We start from the raw sequence: 22,472 nt of genomic DNA on the forward strand, positions 1-22,472 counted from the left end.
TGGAATCCATTTCCAGCAGTCAGCCTTGTGCTTGTCTGTTCTGCTACTAAAAGCTTGAGACACTGCAAATCCAACCACTTTAACTGGAGTAAAGACTCACAAAAACAACAGTAACTTACTTTGGTAATGACAAAGACTTAAAAAAAGACATAAGCTTTGTTTTCCCTTCTTTCTTTGGAGAGGTATATGTGTGTGTGTGTCTATTTCCATTAAGCAGTCCTTGCACATGAGATACCTAGCACTGGTGTGGACAAAGACAGAACCAAGCTAGGGAAGAGTTCTTCTCCTGTCTCCACTGGAAACCAGCTGACAACCTGAGCTAAGCAATCTGGGAATTACATTCACAAATCATATTAACAGCAGGATTTCTGCATGCAACTCCCTGCTCTGAAATACCTGTCATACGCTTTTGTTCCCTCATACATCTCCTTGAAGAGTCCCAGAAGTTCTTTTCTGAGTGAATCATATACTAAATATTTCACAAAACACAGACCTTTTCCTCACTCCCAGTGGTTTTCAATCATCTACTTTACTGCCAGCATTTGGTTGACAGTACCATGTCCTTCTGTGAACTCTCTGTCCTTGTGTCCTGTTGATGAGCACTGTGGCAACACTCAGCAATCAGACTGTCCTCGAGTCCTTTTATCTCTTGCCCTCCAGTGAAAGGGACAAGTGCTGCCTGCCTCTAAACCCAAGCACCAAGCCCTTTCCTAACTTGTGTGCCACATTTCATATCCCATCACTTCCTGATTCTGGTGCATTAGGATTTGTTTCTCTCTTTTTTTTTTTTCTTTTTTTTTTTTTTTCCACAGGCTGCAGTTTCAGCATCAAAGTCCCAAAGCTGCTTCAAAACAAAAACTTGTGTTTTCTCTCTCACAGACACATCCTACACAATTTAATTGCAGCAGCTGTCAGGACAAAGGATAAAGGAGCAAAAAGGCTACCTGCAGAATACAGGAGTGAGCACAGGGAGAGAAATGCTAACAGTCTCAGTAGCAACTTCACATACCTGTGAAAATCTAAGACTAACTAGATCCCTTGTGCAGAGGTGACTACAAATCACAGGGATTTTTTTTTAAAAGCCAACAAATCATAAATGAAGATTTTAGAGCTTAGGAATTGCAAGCAGATGTTTGCTATGACACCCAATTTACCCTCCTGCCAGTGGTGCACAGCACTGATTTGGGAAGCATTTCTTATAAAATATTGCATCACATTGAATTATGAAAAGATTGTCAGCACCTCACAAATTTAGCATCACAGGTCCAGGACTTCTCTCTTAATATATAGTAAACCAGAAAAATCATACCATCCTACAACATTTTACATTACTTAGTATCTTTCCTCCAACACATACCCAAAATATTTTACAAAACACTCTGTTCATAGAGACCACCAATATTGATATTTTCTACTGCAGAAGTTGTCAAAATCTATGCAGTTGGTGTCTTTTAAGTAAAATATTAAAATTACATCCTAGTCCTGAATGTGAGGAGTACACAGAATAACTAACTTAGATAAACCAGGTTTTCAGGCTGTCAGGTTTTCAAGATGTCTCCTGAAATGCAGCCTCCTGATGCACTAAACCAGAGTATATTTACTTGCTGTGTATTTTAAAATGCTTCCCCTTTCCAAATATGTGTTTTGGAAAAAAGCCCCACCACTAATAAAATAGCCCCAAACCATGTTATTAAACAAACTTCCATTTACTTTTGCACTCCCATAGCTTTAAGAAAAAATAACCGACTGGTTATTTTTAAACTGACATTTGCTCTCTGCTTGATAAAATCCAAAAAGCTACTGCTCAAGGATCATTTTTATGACCCAATCCAGCTCCCAAATCAGTGTTTTATGCAGACTACTGACACAGTGCCAAACAGCATGAAAGGCATAATGATAGTTAACCATGTTTGCCTTTTAGGTGAAAAAGCTTGGTAGGACTAACGAAGCTTTTTCCCAATGCAATATATTACATAGCTCAAAATAGGAAGATACATTTTTAGCCAAATTTAAAGGGCAATATCATGAGCATGAGCACTCTGCCATGGTCAGACAAAAACTCCTTACCTGCTCTGCAGTTCACTCATGGATAAAGGTGCTTCAAGCAAAGATTCTCTTGTCTTCCTCAAGTCTCCTTTTGATGCGTCACTCTCATCCTAAAAAGAAAACCAGGAATCAAATTCTCATTACACTGGTTTCTGATTACAATGATCTAATTTCAAAAATACTTTCTTCCTATTTAGGAGAAGACTATTAAAGTGCTTACATTTCTTAGGGGAGAAAGGGACGAGGTGTAATGAGCCAAATGCCATTTATGAACACTTTTAATTAAGTTCAGCACAACTCAGCTAATAATTTTCAGGTAATAAACTGGAAAGAATTTCTAGACAGTGTAGACCTAAAGAACTATACAGACAGCACAAGCTTCAATAATCCCCAATAAACACATTGGTTAAATGCTATGAAACCTGCTGCTCACTGCCTTACTTCTGTTTCTTGCAGAAGAGTGGAAAAAGAACCTGCAACTTATTCTTTATTAGTTTTTATAGTGAGCTCTCATTATCCATTTAATGCATTTGACCAGACAGAATTCTACATATCTAAATACTTCAATTCCATGTACAGGGCTGAGAACATGCTTACCCAACTTTAAAAAATACCTGTGATACATTTAGTGACCCTTCAGTGGTATTCTCAGGAGTCACTGGAAAGAACTCTTACCTTCCAAATGCTATCTAGAGACTAATTAACCCATATTTGCCCTCTTAGGTAAGTAAGAAACAATACATCTCATGTGAAGGGAGCCAGCTGCTCACCTGAGACAGGATGGTAGAAATTCCACCACACACACAATCACCTCTGCTCTACTCTGAAGAGCAAAGACCCTGCCTAAGAGGTGATATCAAGTGATGCTTTTAGCAGAAGTCAATTGCTGTAAGGATTAGTAAACAAAATCATCTTTCATGCTACAGAAGAAATAACTGGAGAAAAACCCCTGTGCAGCAGAAATAATCATGCTTGCTAGTAATGCAAAACCAGGAGAAATGGCAATAAATACAGCTGTAGATAGCAATAAGATGCAGAGGAAACTGAATGGCAGGTGCATGGGTGAGAGAAAAACACACTCAATTTGTTATGGTGAAATACAATGCAATAAGTGTGTTTGTAAACAGGAAAAGTCTCCTCCTTCAGCAGTCACAGCAACAAAGCACAGATGACGAAACAGGGTACAGTGATAAATAAAATCTGCAGCATTTGCCAGAGGCAAATTATGTTCCAGAAAGAAAAAAAAAAAAAAAAAGATGGAAACATTCTGATACTGTCAGAATGTCACAGCAGAAAAGCTGCAGTGGACACCCTAAGGAATCTGCAGCACAGCTCCAGTCACAGTGTTTTTACAGAGCACTATGGAAACAAAATTTTGGAAAACACTGCTGGATGCTTCTGGGAATGGTTATTTAGCATTAAGCTCTTTGGAATGAAACGCTAAGAGATACTTTTTAACCTTTCAAAGTTTGGAGAAGGACCCAGACTGGAGCCAAAATCTACTCACCTCATTGCCAGTGCACTGACTACACTATTCCCTCATTCTCCAGATGACCACTTTACCTCTTCCATCCATGGCAGCCTAGATTTTGGGCCATCTGGGGAAGCACAACCAATCCTGGTGTATTTACAGTACCCTCCACGAGTAGACCTGATTTTTTTTTTAAGCAGGTCAGTTGCTGTTAGCACAGATTTCACAAGTTAGCTGTGCATGATTACCAAACACTGAGAGACTTCTCTGTAACCTCCTCCCATTCCTCCCATTGCTCAGTTAAAGAAAATGGAGGGAGAAAAATGCTCCTTTTCCAGCACTGTTCTTATCAGACTAATTAAAGACTCAAAAGCCTACCCCATACCAAGATATCTGGATTTTTCAGGGCAGAAACATGAGGTTTTCCAATGGGAGAGGAAACAGAGAAGCATCATCTCTGATTATTAATCTCTGTGAGTATTCAGCAAGAGTTTGATAGTGGCAGTGACAAGGTGAGCTAACAGAAAGCATCCCGCTTCAAAGTCTCACACCACACCTGCAAATTTGTGTGCATTTGTGCAATACTGCAGGATCAAGTGGATATCATAGAATGGTTTGAGTTGAAAGGGACCTTAAAGATCATCTAGTTCCAACCCCCCTGGCATGGGCAGGAACACCTCCCACTAGACCAGGTTGACAGTGTAAGTCACATGTGTAAGTCATCAGCAGATGTGTAAGTCATTCTAGGCCAGACTATTTTAAATTATGTAAGTAAAATAAGTAAATAGGAAGAAAATGATCTAATTCTCCGTTAACTATTATTATATTTAACACTCTTTATGACTGTATGGAGAGGCTTTGTAACCAGCCACCCAGCTCTCCTAACAAACTAGTAAATCTTCTATCCCAAAGTCACAGTCTGCTTTTCAAGGAAAGCAGTCAAGGACCACTGGAGATAGTTCAGGCTGTGCAAACTTTTATTACATGTAGGTGCTGGACCGTCAGGAAATTCAATTTCTTCTCTTATGTTCACTGAAACATCAGAGAAGCGTTTGACATGATTTGTACCTATTTTGGAGTGGCTGAAACACAGAAATCTGTGACAGGCACCTTCTATTTCAGAGGCAGCAGCTCACAAGATCATAACTTTCATCTACAAACTGAGGGAGGTACAGACTGAACCAGATCAGACAGTCTTAGCATGTAGGAGAAAAGGTTTTGCAGAGTTTAAAACAATAAGCACCACAACTAAGCTAAAAAAGAAGACTGAACAGAAACGAGAAAACAACCAGATTATGAGAGCATGCAGGCAACAGAAGGAGGTGCCCAGGATGGCTAAATCTGGGGAAAGAAAGAAAAGAAAAAGACAGATGCTCTTCAGTACACCTTGCACCAGTGGAGTGAGACAACAACCTTCATTTCTACCATGGCTTCAGTGTAGTCAGTGGAGTCACCACATCCCAGCCAGTAGAGCTCAGGTGCCAGTACCTTTGGTTTCTGCAGGGAGGCCTGGGCTCTCACACCTTTATCATACTGCCTGCTGATACAGTGAGCTATGGCAGGGGGACAGCTGGGGACAGCAGTTAGTACCTTACAGCTGCATTAACATTCAAAAGCATATTTCTGTCAAGACTCAGGAGAAGCTGAAGGAGGAAAGATGTTTTCCTCCACTTTGAGAGGCTCATGTCTCTTCTAACCAATCAATAACGTGTTAGATTGTCAGAAAAAATAATTATTGCACCAAAGCTCCTTATCTTTATCTTACCTACTTCTCCATCCTTACATCTTTTTACCTCGCCTCACACTTAAGACCTTAAGTTTTTTACAGATGAACAACATTGTTACTCAGTTTGTACAATGCTTTGGCCAAGGAGATCATGTGCCACCACTGGCTTTCTCAAAATCACAATAGCAAAAATGTGTATCTGCCTAAAACCAGGCTTCAAAAATCCATCACACTCAATGACAAAATACTCTGATCCCAGGCATAATCTCATCAGATAAAGAGATCTGTTCATTGAAAGCCAGGTAATTAAGGGAAAAAAGCACACATGTGAAGAATAACATTATCTCTACAAAGAGCTGGACACAAGCAGCTGCTGATGTGCAGCTGCACAACACATTAAGCCTTGATGTTCTACAGATCTACAATATTTTTTTGCTTAAATTGGCAGTGGTGAACCAGATATATATATTAAAAAAAAGTTCCCAATACCCTGTGACAAGGTTACCTATACCAGGTGTCCATCAGGGCTACACATAAGGAGGCTATTGAAATCAACATGAAAATGCCCAGCTTATATACCGAATCCATATTTCTACAAGCAAGGCTGCCTTAAAGGACAACTTTTATAATAAATCCAGGACTGTAGGCACAGTTATCTTCCTCTATCATCTTAGAGAAAAGAAAGGATTTAGTTTGCAGTTAAACTTACAAGTATCAGGCGCTGTCTCGCACTGTGTGTCCTTAAAATATTTTTAATTCTTTTATGGATCTCCTCTCCATTTGCTGGTGAAGGCCAAGCAGAGCTAAATCTGCAAGAGGGAGAGGAAAAACAATCAGAAGAAATATTTTCTTGTTGAAAAGCTCAAGCATGCTTTTGACTCACATTTCTTTTTTCTGAAAATTAGGAAGCATGCCTTCTGTTTGGAACATACACAACGTTTAGATTTGATTCTTTTTCTCCTCTGGGGTACAAGTAAAGAAACATTACAAAGCAGTGCATAAACAGCATGTATCCACGATACCAACAGAAGATACAAACCAGAAAATGATGATTTTGTAACCTGAGTAATATTTCCATAATGTTTGTATTGTCCCTACAGAATAGAAAAGCTATACAGTTATTCTACACCCAGTTACCAGGTTTCATTTTTCTCTTTTTAAAGGAAGTATTACACATATGCAATGCTTTTCAGTGGAATAAATAAAGAAGATAACCCCAATGCATGCAAACTGGAAAGTCCATGAAGTTAAATGCCTGCAAAGTCACAATCTTTCTTTCAGAAGATGGAACTGCATTTTAAGTTGCCTTTTTTTTTTTTTTTTTTTTTTACATTAAAAACCAAGTAGCTTGCTTGATATGGGTGACTTAAAACAGTTACTTTTGGATTTTCATAGGATCATAGAATGGTTTGGGTTGGAAAGGACCTTAAAGATCATCTAGTCCCAACTCCTCTGCCATGGGCAGGGACATCTTCTCTAGAGGAGGTTGCTCAAAGCCCCATCCAACCTGGCTGTGAACACTTGCAGGGATGGGGCCTCCACAACTTCTCTGGGCAGCCTGTTCTACCTGTTTTACCCTTCTATGCCAAGCAGCAGATTTATTTTTTTTTCCACTTCACTAAAACAAACCAAACCAAACAAACAAAACCACCACCAAAAAAACCCCAACCCAAACAAAAAAAAACTAAACCAAAACCAACAAACAAAAAAACCCCCTCATGCTTAACAAGTTCAGAAGCTGGCAGAAATTTCACAGCAGTAGTTATTCTCAGACTGCTAGGGGAGGCAACTAAGATGTTAATAGGATCTTTTACACAAGTTAGTACACTCAAAAATGTATTCTCAAAAAAACAAAAAAGGAAAAAGAAAATAAAAAAAGAGAGAGATCATCCTAACTGAAGAATTATTAGGGAGAAGTCATTCAATGTTTATTTACACAATCTCATCATAGTGGATAGAAACATGGCACCCACCCAAGATCCTGCATCTTTGTTTCAATGTTTCCTTGAATTAGAGACGTAAGGATTAAATTTACCAAACCTATATGATGCTGAACAGTAGAATCTGTTAATGTTTGTTAGAGGTATTGTGTTGAACTAGGCTGTGTCTTGCCTGAGAGCCCAAGAAGTAGGATTCAGCTGGGAACATCAGCCAGCCTGCCAGAATGAGGAACAACAGCTCAGCGAAGATTACGAGCCTTCCTCCATGAGACCCCTGCTCACGCCCACTCAGAGGCAGTGCGTGTATATTAATATATAATATTAGTTATTATCTGAGTTAATTAATTATAAAATAATTATAAAAGAATCCTGCCTATTTCTTTGTTAAGTAATGCATATGCATATTTTTAAGTGAATAAATATGTGCTGTCCTTGTCCATTGGTGTGTGTATGGAAGGAGCGATTCCCCCGTGCACCCAGCGCTGCGATCAAGAGCTTTAGAGCTCTTTGGGGCTATAGGGTCTTTTTCCTCCCATCATCCTAACCTCTGAGAACCTGATCTTGCACCAAGGAAATAAAACCTCATGATGTGGGCTGCCATGCCCTGGGTGGCTCAGGGGCACAAGAAAGAGCACCATGCTTTGCTAGGAGGCTTCACAAGATTGGATGCAGCAGAGAAACATCATGACTCTGAACCCCGAGGTTCTGCACTGAGCTCTGGATGGGTCTGTGGGACTGTGACTGCAAGCCCCTCTTGTCCTCTCCAATTTCTCACATTCCCTGTGTTACCAGTCTGTCATTTTGAAATTCCCAATCCAATCATGCCTGGCTTAGTTTACCTTCAACAAACTTCCAGACACTTCAATACAGCTAAAAATAACTGAACAGCTCCTTCCAAAAAGCAAAGAAAATACACGTAGGAAGTTTTGGTCCAAACCACGTAACTTGGCAATGTCAATATTAATGGAAGCAAGATCCTGAAAATGGGAGGTACCAGGCTGTCCTGGAGGTAACAGGCAGGGCTGGGAGCACTTTGCAATATTTTGGATCATACCTTCTACTACCAGAGAGAGACAGAACTGTAAGTAAACAGTGACAAGTTCTCTGCTTTTGAGTAACTTCCTTCCATTTTCTTGTACCTAATCAGCTGATTTGGATTCACTAATTATTGCTTACCTTTCTGAAATATCTCTGTTCTAAAGATCACATGTTTTCAGCCTGTTTAGGAGTTTCCTTAAAGCAATCTGTCTGTTTCTGAATGCTTCTATTTTTCTTCAAGAAAGGGTGCCAAAAAGTAACACAGCACTGGAAAGATGAATCATATAATCTACAGGGGGATATATTTTCCATATATCTAATGACATTTACCATTGCTTATCTTTAGGTTATTACAGGGAAGAATCTTCACAAAGCTGGCTGTAACATTCCTATTAAAATCCTGAACATTTGTGATCAGTTTAATACCCAACAGCATGTATGGCAAATCCATATTGTTCCATTCTTTGGCATACAAGAATTTAACAATCTGTTGCACTAAAAGATCTTACAGAACTTCTCCTAAAAGAAAGCAAAATGGTTTTTGAATTTTGTCAGGGGAGGAAAGAATTGCCTTTAAAGAAATAGATGTCTGAGTCCCTAAAGCAACCAGGAACATTGACTTCCCCAACAAACAGTCAAACTCAGTTTGATGAACTGCATTCCAATGCATGTGCTCTATCACTAGCAGTGAAAAAAACACACCCTTTTATAAAAAGTCATTTTATGACTTCCTATTAGCATTTCCAAACATTTACTAATATTACACAACCCCTGAAATGCACGTTTAAAAATATGAATCCTTGATGCAGTAAGAGTGAGTCATTTCCCATTTGACAAATAAAAGATAGACCCATTTAGTGACAGCATTTTCTCTTGTTTATACAACAGCTGCTGTTCCTCCAACATCCAGGTTGCTGGCACTGAGAAAAGAAGTTGGAACAGACTGACTGCCTTTGGGAAATAAATTTTATGAAATTCATATGTAAGATTTCAGATCATTGTTATTCATCTTAAATTTACAGATATCCTTGGAAATAAATGTATTTACTTTTGGCAAAAAAAATAAACCACAATAAAAGAAAACCCAGCCTGCTATTGTATTCATCTTGAAAATATGTGGCTCTGTCTCCAAGAAGAAGATTTAAGTACTTAATTCAAGAACTATTAGCTTGCTTTCTTCAGGTGATTTTATTGATCAATCCACTAGTGTGCGCTGTGGTATAAGAAATGTGAGCCACTCGCACAGACCCTGAACTTAATTTACCAAAAAAAGAAAAGAAGAAAAAAAAAAAAAGAGAAAAAAAATCTAAACCTTAAGCGCAATTACAATCAGTATCAGCTTTTTTAAAAATAGTTTTTGTAGTATTGAAACTGTCTAATTTCAGTAATAACTACAGAGTCCAATTCACATTTAAAGTCATAATGTTAATATTTAAGCCAAGGAAAACTCAAACTAAAATAAAATCATGCCTGAAATGTAATAAGCATAATTTGAAGTGAAACCTTTCTTATGATGTTCTAACTCTCCTATTGGAAACATTTGATAAAAATAGGCTTTAGAGCACAGCTTCTTGCTGTATAAATAACGGGATTCCACTTGCCCCAAATCACCAATAATGAGTTTTTAAAACTACTAGCTACTTATATATGTGATTAAGGTGTCACTGTCGTAATGTTGAAAGGAAAGTCATTTCACTTCAATGATTGTTTGTCCTGATAAACGAAATAAACTTCTACAGCTGTATTCTTTGTCATACTTTCAATTTTCCCTGGGACTTGCAAACATTCTGCAGTTACATCAGTTTAAATTGTTTATTGATTCCAATAGATTGTATAAACACTTTGGAAATATAGCTCTGTGACCTAGAAAAAGCCAGATCAATCAGAGAACTTTTCAAGATTAATTTCAAAGATACTGTGTCGAGTACAATCAAGGAAACAGAAACATTTTCCCTTGTAATGTGACTAAAGGCATTTATTTTCTTTTATGAGATAAGGATTTTTTTTTAAGGTCATCCAGACAACATCTACCTTGAATAAAAATAAAAAAGAAGACAGTCTAGATCTTGTGCTAAAGTTGTTTTCATGTGTAATTCTACCCATTAGGATTAAATACTCCATTAGAAATACAAACAGGATACATCCACACATGTACTCCAGTCGAATAGCAGCTTACAAACCTGAGAGCTGTAATAAATAGGACTTTTCAAATGTCAGACAATCCAATCATCCACTTGCACACAGCAAAAATGATAATATCACATTTCAGCAGGAGATACTAATACATTTCCTATCAAGAAAATTAATGCAAGAGCCTACTGCAAAATATTTGCAATGCCTTTGCTGACCCCTTCCCTTCTATCACACCTCCTGGCCTTGTGAACAACTCAGTGCACGTGGCCACCATGAAGAATTCATCAGCTTCAAAGACAGTGACTTCATGCTGAGCTAACCTACATACAAGGACAAACTATCAGAGGACAGAAATCAATGAAATACTGTAGTACCACATTCACAATTGGAGAGAACGCGACTGTAACTGGGGAGAAGAGGGAGAAAGAACTCTTAAAGCTAAGTATGACCTGAAAAAACACCATCTGCACAATCTTACACATGGAACATGAGAGATTCTCAAGAAAACTAGATATATTTAATTCTGAAATACAAAAAAAAAAAGCAAACTTCACAGATGTTATACTATATCCAAGCAGGCATTTATGCAGCATTCACAGTAAGTGGAGAAGTTGCTTTATTCTCATTTAAGAGGACATGAAGTAGTAATTCAGTAGAATGAACTTAGATCTCAGTGCACACTAGGCTGTCTGGAGGCACAATAGAAAGGCTGGGCAGCACTTACTGGTCTACTTAGTACAGGATGCAATTTTGTTTTGCTTTTTCTTAAAATGACTGATAGCTCTGAACCTTAGTGGAGATGCAGCTGAAGTGCAGAAGTGGTTTAGAGACTATACTGGTTTATACCAGCTCCTGAATCGTAATGAAAACATACCAACATGCAAACACTGTAAGAATGCAAGGATTTAAAGTGAAGGAAGCATGCTGCTTTCACAGTGCCAGGATACAGCTATGAAGCAGAAACAATCACACACGGACAAGGCCTTAAATCAAAGCACAGCAGCCTGTATATTTCAAAGCAGAAGCTGACAGCTTAGCTCTGTACCCATTTGCTCTCCCTCTTCAGTAAGAATTTTTTTCCGAGTAAAAATCCCTCACCCTTTCTAAATAGTTTGTCTTACTTTCAAAAGGCCTGATAAGGGTTTGAAGCACTTGAGATACATTCAGTGCTGAGTTTTTAAATTAGTAAATGCTTTCTTTTTCATCCTAAGCTTCATTTCTAGCCCTTAAAACTGGGGCAAGAGACATCATCCTCATGTAAAAACAGAATCCCAAGTGATGGACAGCTTCCAAGATTACAAGGAAGGCCCAAGATTCCAGCTGAGCAATAGTCCCAAAGAGGTTCAAGTCATTTTGGCTCTAAAACATTAGGATGTCATAAATGGGCTGTACCTCCTAATCTTCTTTGGAAACTTTTCCCATTACCTTCTATCTTCTCTGAACTTACTCATTTATATATAAAACAGCTTCGACAGCTATATTTCAAATTTACCAACCTCTGCAGCAAAATCAACCAATGAAGATGACAAACAGTACAGATGTTGGTCACAAATATGAAAGGTTTAAGTGCTTCTTGGTTTTGCAGAATACTGTATGAAATTACTGATCTTCAAGTGTTGATTTCCACAGGTTAACTTAAAGAATGCAAAACAAGGAAACTTCCCTGAGAGGTGAGGTTGATAAACCCAAAAGATTCAAGAACAATCTCACTACCACACTAAATTTAAAAATATCAGAAATAATTAATTTTAAATAGCTAGAAATAGACAGGAAACGTAGTTGCAGCATCTCCCTAGAGCAAGCTTTTTTCTTAAAATGTCTGCTAAATTTTTTAGTGTTCTACTTTGTAATAGAAAGTTTTCAGAACTTAAAGTCTCACAAAAATAAACCCTGTCTCTGGATGCATGTCACTCCCTAAAATATTAGGTGAACTAGTACCCAAGGACCTGGGGTGATATTTCAAGATCACTGAAGCCAAATCTTCTGATAATTGGAATTTTCAAGGACTTCAAGTAGGATCTAGTCTTTTGTTACTATCTAATTAATAGTATCTATCGTTGTATCTATCATTAGGAATAGCTAACTTCATGCTGGTATTTTCCTTGTACTTGGAAAAAAATAACATAAAAAGATGGTGGTAAAATAACAGAGGAATTTTACAGAAGGGCATCTGATCCATAGAGTTAACCTCTGACTTACTTGAAACAGAACTTGTTTTTTTGTTAAATTTTAGAGTAGGTAAGATCACAGATCAGCAGTATAACCAGAAGAACATTAAAAGAACAATAAAAATTGAGCTAGACTTCACTCTGGAAATTATTATTCTTCAGATAAATGACAAGAAACTAAAGCAAAAGTCTGCCATGTCCAGAGTAGGAAAAAGAATCCTTTGATCCTAAATGCATGAGAAGCAGCATTGCCTTTCAACATAACAGAAATGGTCAAATATTCCTATGATTGCTGCAGTCTCTTGAGACAAGAATTTCTCTTGTGCCAGCAGACAGCTCCATTCAGAGGACTTTAGTCATTACAGAACCCACCCCACTGTTTCTCCTTTTCTTTATGAAAGGTACTTTGCTGCAGGTTTCAGTGCTGCAAGGAAGGCTCACCTTGCAAGTCCCCAAGAATAACACTGACTTTTAGGACTGCATGAGGATGTACATGCACTATGCAAGCAAGGACTGGACTTGAATTCTGCTCTCCTGCAGCAGCATTGAGAGAATGTAGTCTTATCACTCTTTCCCAAAGCATAAAGGATCCTTATCTATGCACAAAAGGACACTTATCTATGCAGAACCAATCAGTCTGTGGGGGCAAATAAACTGCCTTGATTGAAGCTGGCCACATCATGGGCAGGAACTGAAGAACATGCATGTACACAGGAGCTAGAATCAAAATGGGAAGTGGAGTCGTACAGACACATCACTCTGCTTGGTGTCAGTCTGCAACACCAGCAAATGCCTTCCTGAGGTGACCTAAATAATGAAAGACATAAAAATCAAATATGAAAAATAAATATTCAAAACTTTGCTGCCTTGTTCAACAGTAAATCTATTTACAGTTCTGCCTCTGGCTCAAACCCAGCGTAAAAAGGGAGAGGATTGATTCATGGTCTTTCATGCAGGCTCACAGAAAGGGACTGGAAACTGCTAGAAAGGATACAAAAGGGCTCAGAGGACCTTATGCAAGACCCCAATTTCTGTATCACTGAAAAGTATTGCAGTAGCTTAATAACTATTCAGCAAGCCTCTGGAAAATACTCCTAAGAAGGCAGACATTCACTTCATAATACATAAAAAAAACCAACAAAGGGAAAAAAGGAAACTAGAGGTCAAGGTGGAGAGTCAAGTTTCATATTGACTGTGGGTTGACTAGCATTAAAAAAAATAGCTTGGATATGCTAAGCTCTTTGTCTTTGTAATTCAAAATAAAATTGAGGAAACAAACACCAAACAGTGTGAGATAAGACTATATAGTCTTGCAAATTCACCAACACTGATAAACTCTCAGTAGCACTGATTTTCTCTGTATTGCTATGATCTGAACAGCAGTGCTTGAATACATTTCCAAACATTGACCTCTGATCTATGTTTGTCATTCCAACTATAACTCTCAGTTAAAGCCATTGTTATCTCAGCAGCATGAAACAGAGATAAAATTTTTCAGACTATGCCCTCTCTCTACTAATTTTGATTTTTTTCAGATGACATAAAGAGATGCTACATTTCTAAAGAGCTGAGAACATTTGTTCTCATAAGAAGAAAAATCATAATTGCACAAGATCACAAATCTCTTCTGCAGAGGGGCTTGCAAAGAGAAAAAGCAAGAACATTCAGACAATTTCAGTATTAACTGGCAGATTACTAACTGACTGTGCCTGCAGCAGCAGCTCATAACATGTAAGACTTCCCTGCTATCTATAGAAGGAACTCTGCTAGCTTTAAGTACTATCCATTTTAAATTTAACACAAACACACCCTGGAAAAAAAAATATATAAAAAAATGTCTAGTTGAGTAGAGGATAAAAAAGTCCCCATTACAATATCTCTTCCCAGACATGGGTGAACAATGCTCAGTGTCAGAAGGGAGTGGGGAAGTAGACCAGATGTCAAAGAAACCTCCTCCAATACTTCCTCATCTCTGTGTAACAGTTCTCAAGAAGTACTACTACACAGAACAACAAACAAGCAAGTTTTCAAGCAGAGAAAAATGTTAAAACACCAACTTCATCTTCATGAGGATTAAAAATTCAGTCCCCACCTGCCAGCTGTCGTTTTTCTTCTCGAAGAAAAAAACTGAGACAATTTTTCTCTTTTGGAAGAAAGCATTAGGTTTTGTGAAGGCTACAAAAGGCACCCTGCAAACACCAACTGAGGTGCCAGTAACAACTGGGGTGAAACAGCCTGGAACAAGTGAGAACTAGCCACCAAAGCACATCACCAAGCAGGGCCTCAGTAAACACTTCAGCATTTAGGACAGGACATCAGTTTGATCCTCAGCTTCTCCCACTTATGTATTTGGTTATTCAGGCTCAGCTTTGTACATAGTTTTTCTGCTTCCAGAAAGGCATCTAGTAACTTCCTAACGGGAACATACAGTAGAAGCACTGAACACTAAGAACACATTCTACTCAGCAGGAGGTAGGGAATACCCTCCTTGAAGGACTGGAGGAGTCAAGCATGGAAAAAACCTGTTGCTTTTTGACATGTCATCCATCCCACCCTCATCAAACACTGAAGCTACAAGGTGTGCCCAAAATATTAACCCAAGGATTGAAATCCACTGAACTAAGGGATATTAGAAACTACATCCATCCCAGCCCCATTTGGGTCAGTGGGGGTTACTAAGAAAATGAATTTAAATCTAGCCATTAATATGCACACAGTTGCTGCAGAGGCCCACACTTCAGCTTACCAAAACAATATAACAGGGTGTCAATAAAGCAGAAAGATTGGAAAACAAAACACTGACTAGATTAAAGCTAGCCCAAGCATGTTACTCACATGAGTCACACGTGTCAGGTCCTGCACTGGGGCCACACCAACTCCAGGCAATGCTCCAGGCTTGGGGAAGTGTGGCTGGAAAGTGTCTGGCAGAAAAGGACCTGGGGGTTCTAACTGACAAGCAGCTGAATATGAGCCAGCAGTGTGCCCAGGTGGCCAAGAAAGCCAATGGTATCTTGGCTTGGATTAGAAACAGTGTGACCAGCAGAAGTAGAGAGGTGATTGTCCCCCTGTACTCAGCACTGGTGAGGCCACACCTGGAGTATTATGTCCAGTTTTGGGCACCTCAATTCAAGAGAGATCTCGAGGTGCTGAAGCAAGGACAGAGGAGGGCAACGAAGCTGGTGAAGGGCCTAGAGAATCAATCTGATGAGGAGCGCTTGAAGGAGCTGGGAATATTTAGTTTGGGGAAGAGGAGGCTGAGGGGACACCTCATCAGTCTCTAGAACTACCTGAAAGGTCAGTGTAGAGAGGTTGGTGCTGGTCTTTTCTCATAGGTAATTAGCAACAGAACAAGAGGGAATGGCTTCAAGCTACAACAGGGGAGGTTTAGACTGGATAACAGGAAAAAAAAAACCTCACAGAAAGAGTGGTCAGACACTGGAACAGGCTGCCCAGGGAGGTGGTTGAGTCACCATCCCTGGATGTGTTTAAGGGTCGTTTGTATGTGGTGATGGTGGATATGGTTTAGGGGAGAACTTTGTAGAGTAGGGATGATGGTTGGACTCGGTGATTCCAAGGGGCTTTTCCAACCTGAATAGCTCTATGATTCTATGATCTGACTACAGAACAGCCACAAGTATGTGCTGCCAAACACTAAGGTGAACAACAGTCGGAACAAAAAAAGCTCTCCAAGTACCTCCCTGAAGCCCACTTGACATGCACCTGTATTTACATTCTAATTGCCTCCAAAACAGTGATCAATTACTTATTTTCGTGTTCTCTGTTTTAGATGGACATTGGCAGCCTGAAGTCTAGGTGAGCAACTGAAGTAGTCAGAGCTCCTCTCCATTGCCAGAGTATCAGGGTGGCATTCATTAAACAGAGAGGTGATGGCAAACACAGCACCTGAGGAAAAGTCAACTGACAATATAGTTGTTGGGGAAATATTTTTCAGTCTCTTCAGCGTGCACACCTTCAAATATGCCAAGTGCAGTCATGCAAGTACTGTCATCATCTGCTCATGTGAATGATTCCAGAGTTTCACAAAGAAAACCAAGTCATTACCTCTCCCTTAGAGAAGATCGTTGTAGCACAGAACTCGGAGCTTGCTCCTGAAATGCTGGAGGTGCTGAACGCTGAAATAAACCCGCAGCATGGGACTGTCTGCTGGTTGGGTCTGAGATCCCATCCTTAGTGCAGACATCAGAACTGTCCAAGTCTTTTCCATGAATAGATTTTGCCTGTAAAATAACAACACCAAACAGTGCTAAAATTTATTACGAATACAAGACATGCGGTTTTCATGTTCTTATTTTTCAAACCCAAAAGGTTAAAGGTTGAACATACAGGCAGGAATATCTGTTTGCTGGGGAAAGAACAAGGACTCTCATTTCATAAAAAGAACCCTGGTCTAAACCGAATGTGTCAAAGAGGACTCTGCTGGTATCTAGCACACCATCTTATGGCAAAGTCAAGTGTACCAGCCTTTTAATCAGCTGTTTCTGACTGCACAGTTGAATGGCTTACCCTTCCTAGGAAGCTCAGATTCAGAATAATGCCTGAGAGTTTAAGCAACACAAACCCCAGACTTCTCCTCAGTCTGGGACCTCTTTCTTAAGACTTTTGTTTTCTCATGTTTTGCTGTTTCTCAAGGGAGAAACTCAGGCCCATCTACTCATCTTCTACTCACTCTTCACTATACTAGTTAATCCTGTCATAGTTCCTCTTACCTGGGTATGTGCCACTAATATGTCTTCACGGGTTACTCCATTTTACTTGGAATGGGGACTTTTACAGGAGCCATTTCCCAAAGCTGATGGAAAAAAACCCACAGCATAACAAAACCAGACCCACAATAATCAGGTTATTCATTAGCTCTCTTCAGGCTGCAGGGTTTTTTTCCTCAGCTTTAGGAAACAGCTCCTCTTAAACAAAGCTGTATTATATTTCTGGCAAGAAAGATGCATTCTCTTCAGCCCTGATTTTGTGAGAAGCATAAGGGAGTAGGGGCCTCAAGAACATGAGAAACTAACCTACAGCTCAGCTATCTGGATTCTCCAAACAATGGCTGTTCCTAAAAATCTACTGTCCCATTGCAGAGCAGAGGGATGGGAGGAACAACACAACCTTAAAATAGCCATAATAAAAAAACCCACCACCACAAAACAAAACCAACAACACTTATATATTTAGCATATTTAATAGAAATTCTCTATTTTCTTTACAGTTTCTCATTTATATCCATGGAACAATCCAGAAATGGAACAATATATTAGACTCACATGGTACACAAAACTGTCATGGTAAAAAAAGTCTAGAATCTGACAAATGTGCACTTAATATATATCAAGGTTTATCCTTTTAATTCCCCTTCTTTCCTCTTCCCTCTTACCATCAGTTTTTCTGGCCATTAGAAAATATAGGGGGGCATACATAATTAAATGCCTAAACCCACAATTTCTGCAGTACCTCAGGAACACAGGCAAAAAAACTCAATTAGGACTAAAAAGCACACAGACAAAAAAGGAAGCCTGACGTTAATTTTAAGACCTATTTGATACACGAAGCAGCTAAAATCTGAAAAAGCAAGATGTAAAATAACAGAACTGTGACTTTCTAGTTGTACCAGTGCTAGCTCTGCACACAGTTCCTGAACTGAGTATGCCCTCAGAATGACCAGGAAGGCAAACGCAAACTGCCCTTGAAGATTCTTCTACAGTTTTGTCACAAGCCCTAATGCCAAGGAGAAGCAATTTCTGTATGTAGCTACAAGCATGAACATCTTATAAAGCCTTAGGTTTCACATTTCTATTTGTAAATAATCTGTCAGCAGGCCTAAACCAGGTTAGAGCAGATCTAAAATACCCATTGTCTTGCTTTTGATACTATAGTAGAAAAAGTTTCAAAAATACCTATGTAGGACAAACCTCACTCAGAGCTTCCTGAAAAACAAACTGCAAACAACAGAGCACCAAAGTACTCACTTTGGCTTTCTTGGGTCTGTAGCTGCCAAGAAGAGAAGAATCTGGAGAAAGAAAACAGATGCATCCCAGAAGAAATTCAAAAGAAAATCCAAACGTCCTAAATGTTACGAAATCTACAAAATAGCTTACTTCTCCCAAGCAGTATTAAAGCAATTATCTATCAATCTATTTATTTCTTATTTTATACATTGTGAATTTCTAAACTGTCTCCTTAGAGTATTTCAATAAATCACTTTCTTTAGCAGAAAACAATGACTTCACGTGTAAGGGAATACAATGTTTACAATAGTAATCAGTATACACACAATCTTCCCCACAGACTGAAGTGGAACGTTTTGTTAAGCCTAAATCAATATCAAATCAAGCTCTACCATTCCCAAAAATTCTCATGTACATGATGGTACCAGACTAATCTTTCTTGAACAAGTCTCCCTATGACCACCTCTCCCTCCTTTTATCTCTATGAGCTACCTGCAAAAAACCAGAAAAGGTCTAAACCTTACTGTCAGTATTAAGATTTCTAATCTTAGGAATCTGGTTTTTTTTCAGAATCATAGAAACATTAAGGTTGGAAAAGAGCTTCAAGACCATCAAGCCCAACCATCAGCCTCAGCCCCCTCAACCACTAAACCATTTCCCAAAGCACTGTTTTTTGAACACCTCCAAGGGTGGTGCCTGTATCACCTCCCTGGGCAGCCTGTTTCAATGCCTCACCACTCTTACAATGAAGACATTTTTCCTAATATCCAATCTGAACTTCCCCTGGTGCAACTTGGCCCCATTTCCTCTTGTCCTATCGCTGGTCAATAGGGAGAAGAGGCCAACACCCACCTCCCTACAACCTCCTCTCAGGTAGTTGCAGAGAGCAACGAAGTCTCCCCTCAGGCTCCTCTTCTCCAGGCTGAAAACCCCCCAAACAAAATAACCTCACTAAACTACTGCAGACAACAAAAGCATTACTGAGATATACAGTAGAAAATACTGACCATGGTTTACCTTGGTCCAGGCTTCTGCTGTGCTTTCTTGCATGGGACACCAAGTATGAAGTTTAATACTAGGACTTCGTTGTTCAACCTGAAGCAAAAATACTGTTAAAATGCTCAGAATCAGTCCTATCAGTTCTTATTTTTTTCTGTTTTCATTTGTAAGATCACATTTACTCCTTTCTGAAATACATTATTCTTACTTAAATACTATTTAAAATTATTTCCACACACTTTGCTTATTATATGTGTATTATTAGCATTACTGTGCATAAACAAAAACAGTGCCAGAAGGGTCTAGAAAAGTCTGAATATAATATTGTTCAAAGAATAAAAATGCAGATAGCTTCTCCTTCATCTAAAATGTTTGCAGCCTCTTTAAACAATTCCTGGTATCTCATATTCATTCCAAACAGTTCAGATCTCACCAAGAGAGACCTGAATATCTTCTTAATTACAACAGTTATATTTAACATATTCTAATTTTAATCTTAATATAACACAAACTCTCCAGGCCAAAGGAGTCCTCAGCAGTAAAGATGCCCTAAAAAGGAGCATTCTCAACCTACAAAGGCCAGGATAGTCAGGATATGGTAAATTAAGAGACAAGCTTTTGTCTTTTTTGGACAAACATAACTAAGCAATCAAAATCAATAACCAGTGTTTAAAGATTCTATAATTAAACAGTGAACTTCACCTATGGATCAGTAACAGAAGAATTGATTCAAAGGAGTTAAAAGAAAAATAACTGAAAGAGAGAGAGAGAGAAACAGTAAATTGATGAATTATTAATTACTTATTAAGGCTAATCTAAATTTCTAAAAGGTACTTATATGTAGAAAAAAACTTGGGAAAGAATTCTAAAATTTGACAGGATATTATTAATTCGTTTGTACATAAACTGGAAAAAAATTAGATAAAGTGAGAAGCAAACTAATTAAACACCAAGTTATCTCAATGGCATGCCAATTGTCCAGAATTGTACACAAATCATAATGTCATAAGACAGAATCAGAACAATCCTATCTCTGCCCAAACACATTCAAAGTGATGCTTTAATAATAAAGCATTGTTGCAATCATAAAAGAATAGGGGGGAAAAAAAAACAAACAAAAAAAAGAGAATATGATCCTCCAAGAGGCTAGGAAATCAGGCCCCTTTACAGTAAAACACTTAAACACAGTTTCTTTAAGTAAATACCTAATTTCAGAACAATTTTCCACCTATGGTTAGCAAAAAGTCTTTATGTGGGTTCTGAAGTTAGGCTGGTTATGAACTCTAAGTCAGTGTTGGAGATGTAGCTCTGAGGCAAGGAAGTTTTGCAGAGATCAGAGCATGCCAACATAAAAAAAGTTGAAAGAGGAAGTGTTCATAATGTAAGTAGACACTCTTTCTTTAAAGTCTTATTCAAGAATTTTTAATACTAATATCAATTACTTCCAAGCTGAATTTATACACCTATTATCCTGTCTAGTATGCTGGAAGAAAAGAAATGGGGCCTCAGAGAATTTAACCAAGATATTCATTAAAGAATTTGATCTTTATCTGTTACTAACGTGGATAAAAGAGATTTTATTTTAGTTAATTTCACATTTAAATCACTATGTGACAGACTGTTAAGGAAAGAAAAATTATTCATCTAAACCAAGAGCTGAATGAATTTTTGGAGCCGCATTTAGCAAAAGAACAATATTGGATCTGAGCTTAAGCTGTAAGCATTTTGGAGAGAATACAAACCCGTCTAACTACAAATGGGGGTTTATCAGTTTCTCTTCTGAATTCATAAGGTCCAAGGTTTAAATGGGCCAGTCGTTGTCCAGCTTCTTGTGAGAGCTCACACATTCGTCTCTTTGTGTACGGAGATGGAGAACGGGATTTAGAAGCTATTGTAGGTTGCTGGTAGCTCTTTGTTGCTAAGCTGTGCCTGCTTTTCTCAGGTGAAAGAGTATTTTTCTTTGGTAACTTGGTTTGCACTTTTCCATTTGGGGTTGACTGATGTCCCCCTTTCATATCACCCTAAAGCGAAAAAGAGAAATGATCTGGTTTGACAGCATGCAGAACAAAGATGACGGAGACTAATGCAAACAGGGAACTAATCATTTTAACACAAATAGATGCCATGTCAGCTGAAGTTCCCCTCAAAATAAACTGTAATCAATCAGCAATTTGAAAAACAACAATTTACCCTTTTCTCTCAAATCAGGAGGAGGTTAAAACACACATTACTACATGTGAGATGTTAAGTGGCTCAAACTTACCAATTAGCTTTCTCACACAGTGTACAGAGACTGTAAAAAATTAAATTGAATTTTGTCACAAATTGATTTAACACAAACTTTACCTGGATTGGTCGTACACAGATTTGAGGCATATTTTCATCCATTTAAACTTTTTTCAACCTTTTAAAATTCATATATTTTAAAATAAAGTAGAAGCCTGTTTAATAGATTCAATTCTGTTCACTTAGAGTCACCTAAAGCCTCACACAAAGTATAATTACATTCTGATATTTATATTTTATTGGATTGTGGTGAATTTACTAGCTCTTTAGCAGTTACCATGAAGAAGCTAGGTTTAGTAAAAAAAATCCAACCCTGCCCCCAAAAAACACTCAACAAAAAACCATTTAAAGACCATCTTCCAAAGATCCCCTCAAATCATGTGAACACTTGCAAAACAAGAGGCAAAGCAGCTGTTTATTTGTAAAACTGACACTTGACATCTGAAATATGGATTCTGAAGCTAAAATTTATAAAAATCACACCACTATCAAGTACTGCCTTAAAAGTCAAGCTGTAAGTTGATACTGCTTTTAAAATACCTGCACAGGGATGGAATCAATACTATTACGGTTGGATTTTATGATCTTAAAGGTCTTTTCCAAACTAAATGGTTCTATGAAAGAAAAGGGGAGGAACAACCAACCTCTCCACCTCCCTTCCCACAACACAGGATGGGGGAGATGTTGTTCTGACTTTGTTGTTTC

The 22,472-nt window shown here is 38.4% G+C and overlaps 1 protein-coding gene across 9 annotated transcripts in view; it reads right to left on the minus strand.

Moving 5' to 3' along the window:
* Positions 1-22,472, minus strand: part of SPATA6 (spermatogenesis associated 6) — a 59,988-nt gene that overhangs the window by 19,629 nt on the left and 17,887 nt on the right. For 8 of the 9 annotated variants that reach the window (XR_007890032.1, XR_007890029.1, XR_007890031.1 and 5 more), the window contains 6 exons: positions 21,224-21,502; positions 19,490-19,577; positions 18,504-18,544; positions 16,585-16,760; positions 5,953-6,052; positions 2,068-2,156 (listed from right to left, as the gene is read on the minus strand). Coding sequence is in view for 2 of the 9 variants with exons in the window: in XM_051624852.1 (XP_051480812.1) it covers positions 2,068-2,156; positions 5,953-6,052; positions 16,585-16,760; positions 18,504-18,544; positions 19,490-19,577; positions 21,224-21,502 (773 nt within the window). In the remaining 7 variants the exon portion in view is untranslated. The remainder of the gene's footprint in view (positions 1-2,067; positions 2,157-5,952; positions 6,053-16,584; positions 16,761-18,503; positions 18,545-19,489; positions 19,578-21,223; positions 21,503-22,472) is intronic. The other variant, XR_007890033.1, reaches the window with a different exon arrangement.

This window comes from Apus apus, chromosome 7, assembly GCF_020740795.1.
Source record: "Apus apus isolate bApuApu2 chromosome 7, bApuApu2.pri.cur, whole genome shotgun sequence".
Classification (NCBI taxonomy): Eukaryota; Metazoa; Chordata; class Aves; order Apodiformes; family Apodidae; genus Apus; species Apus apus.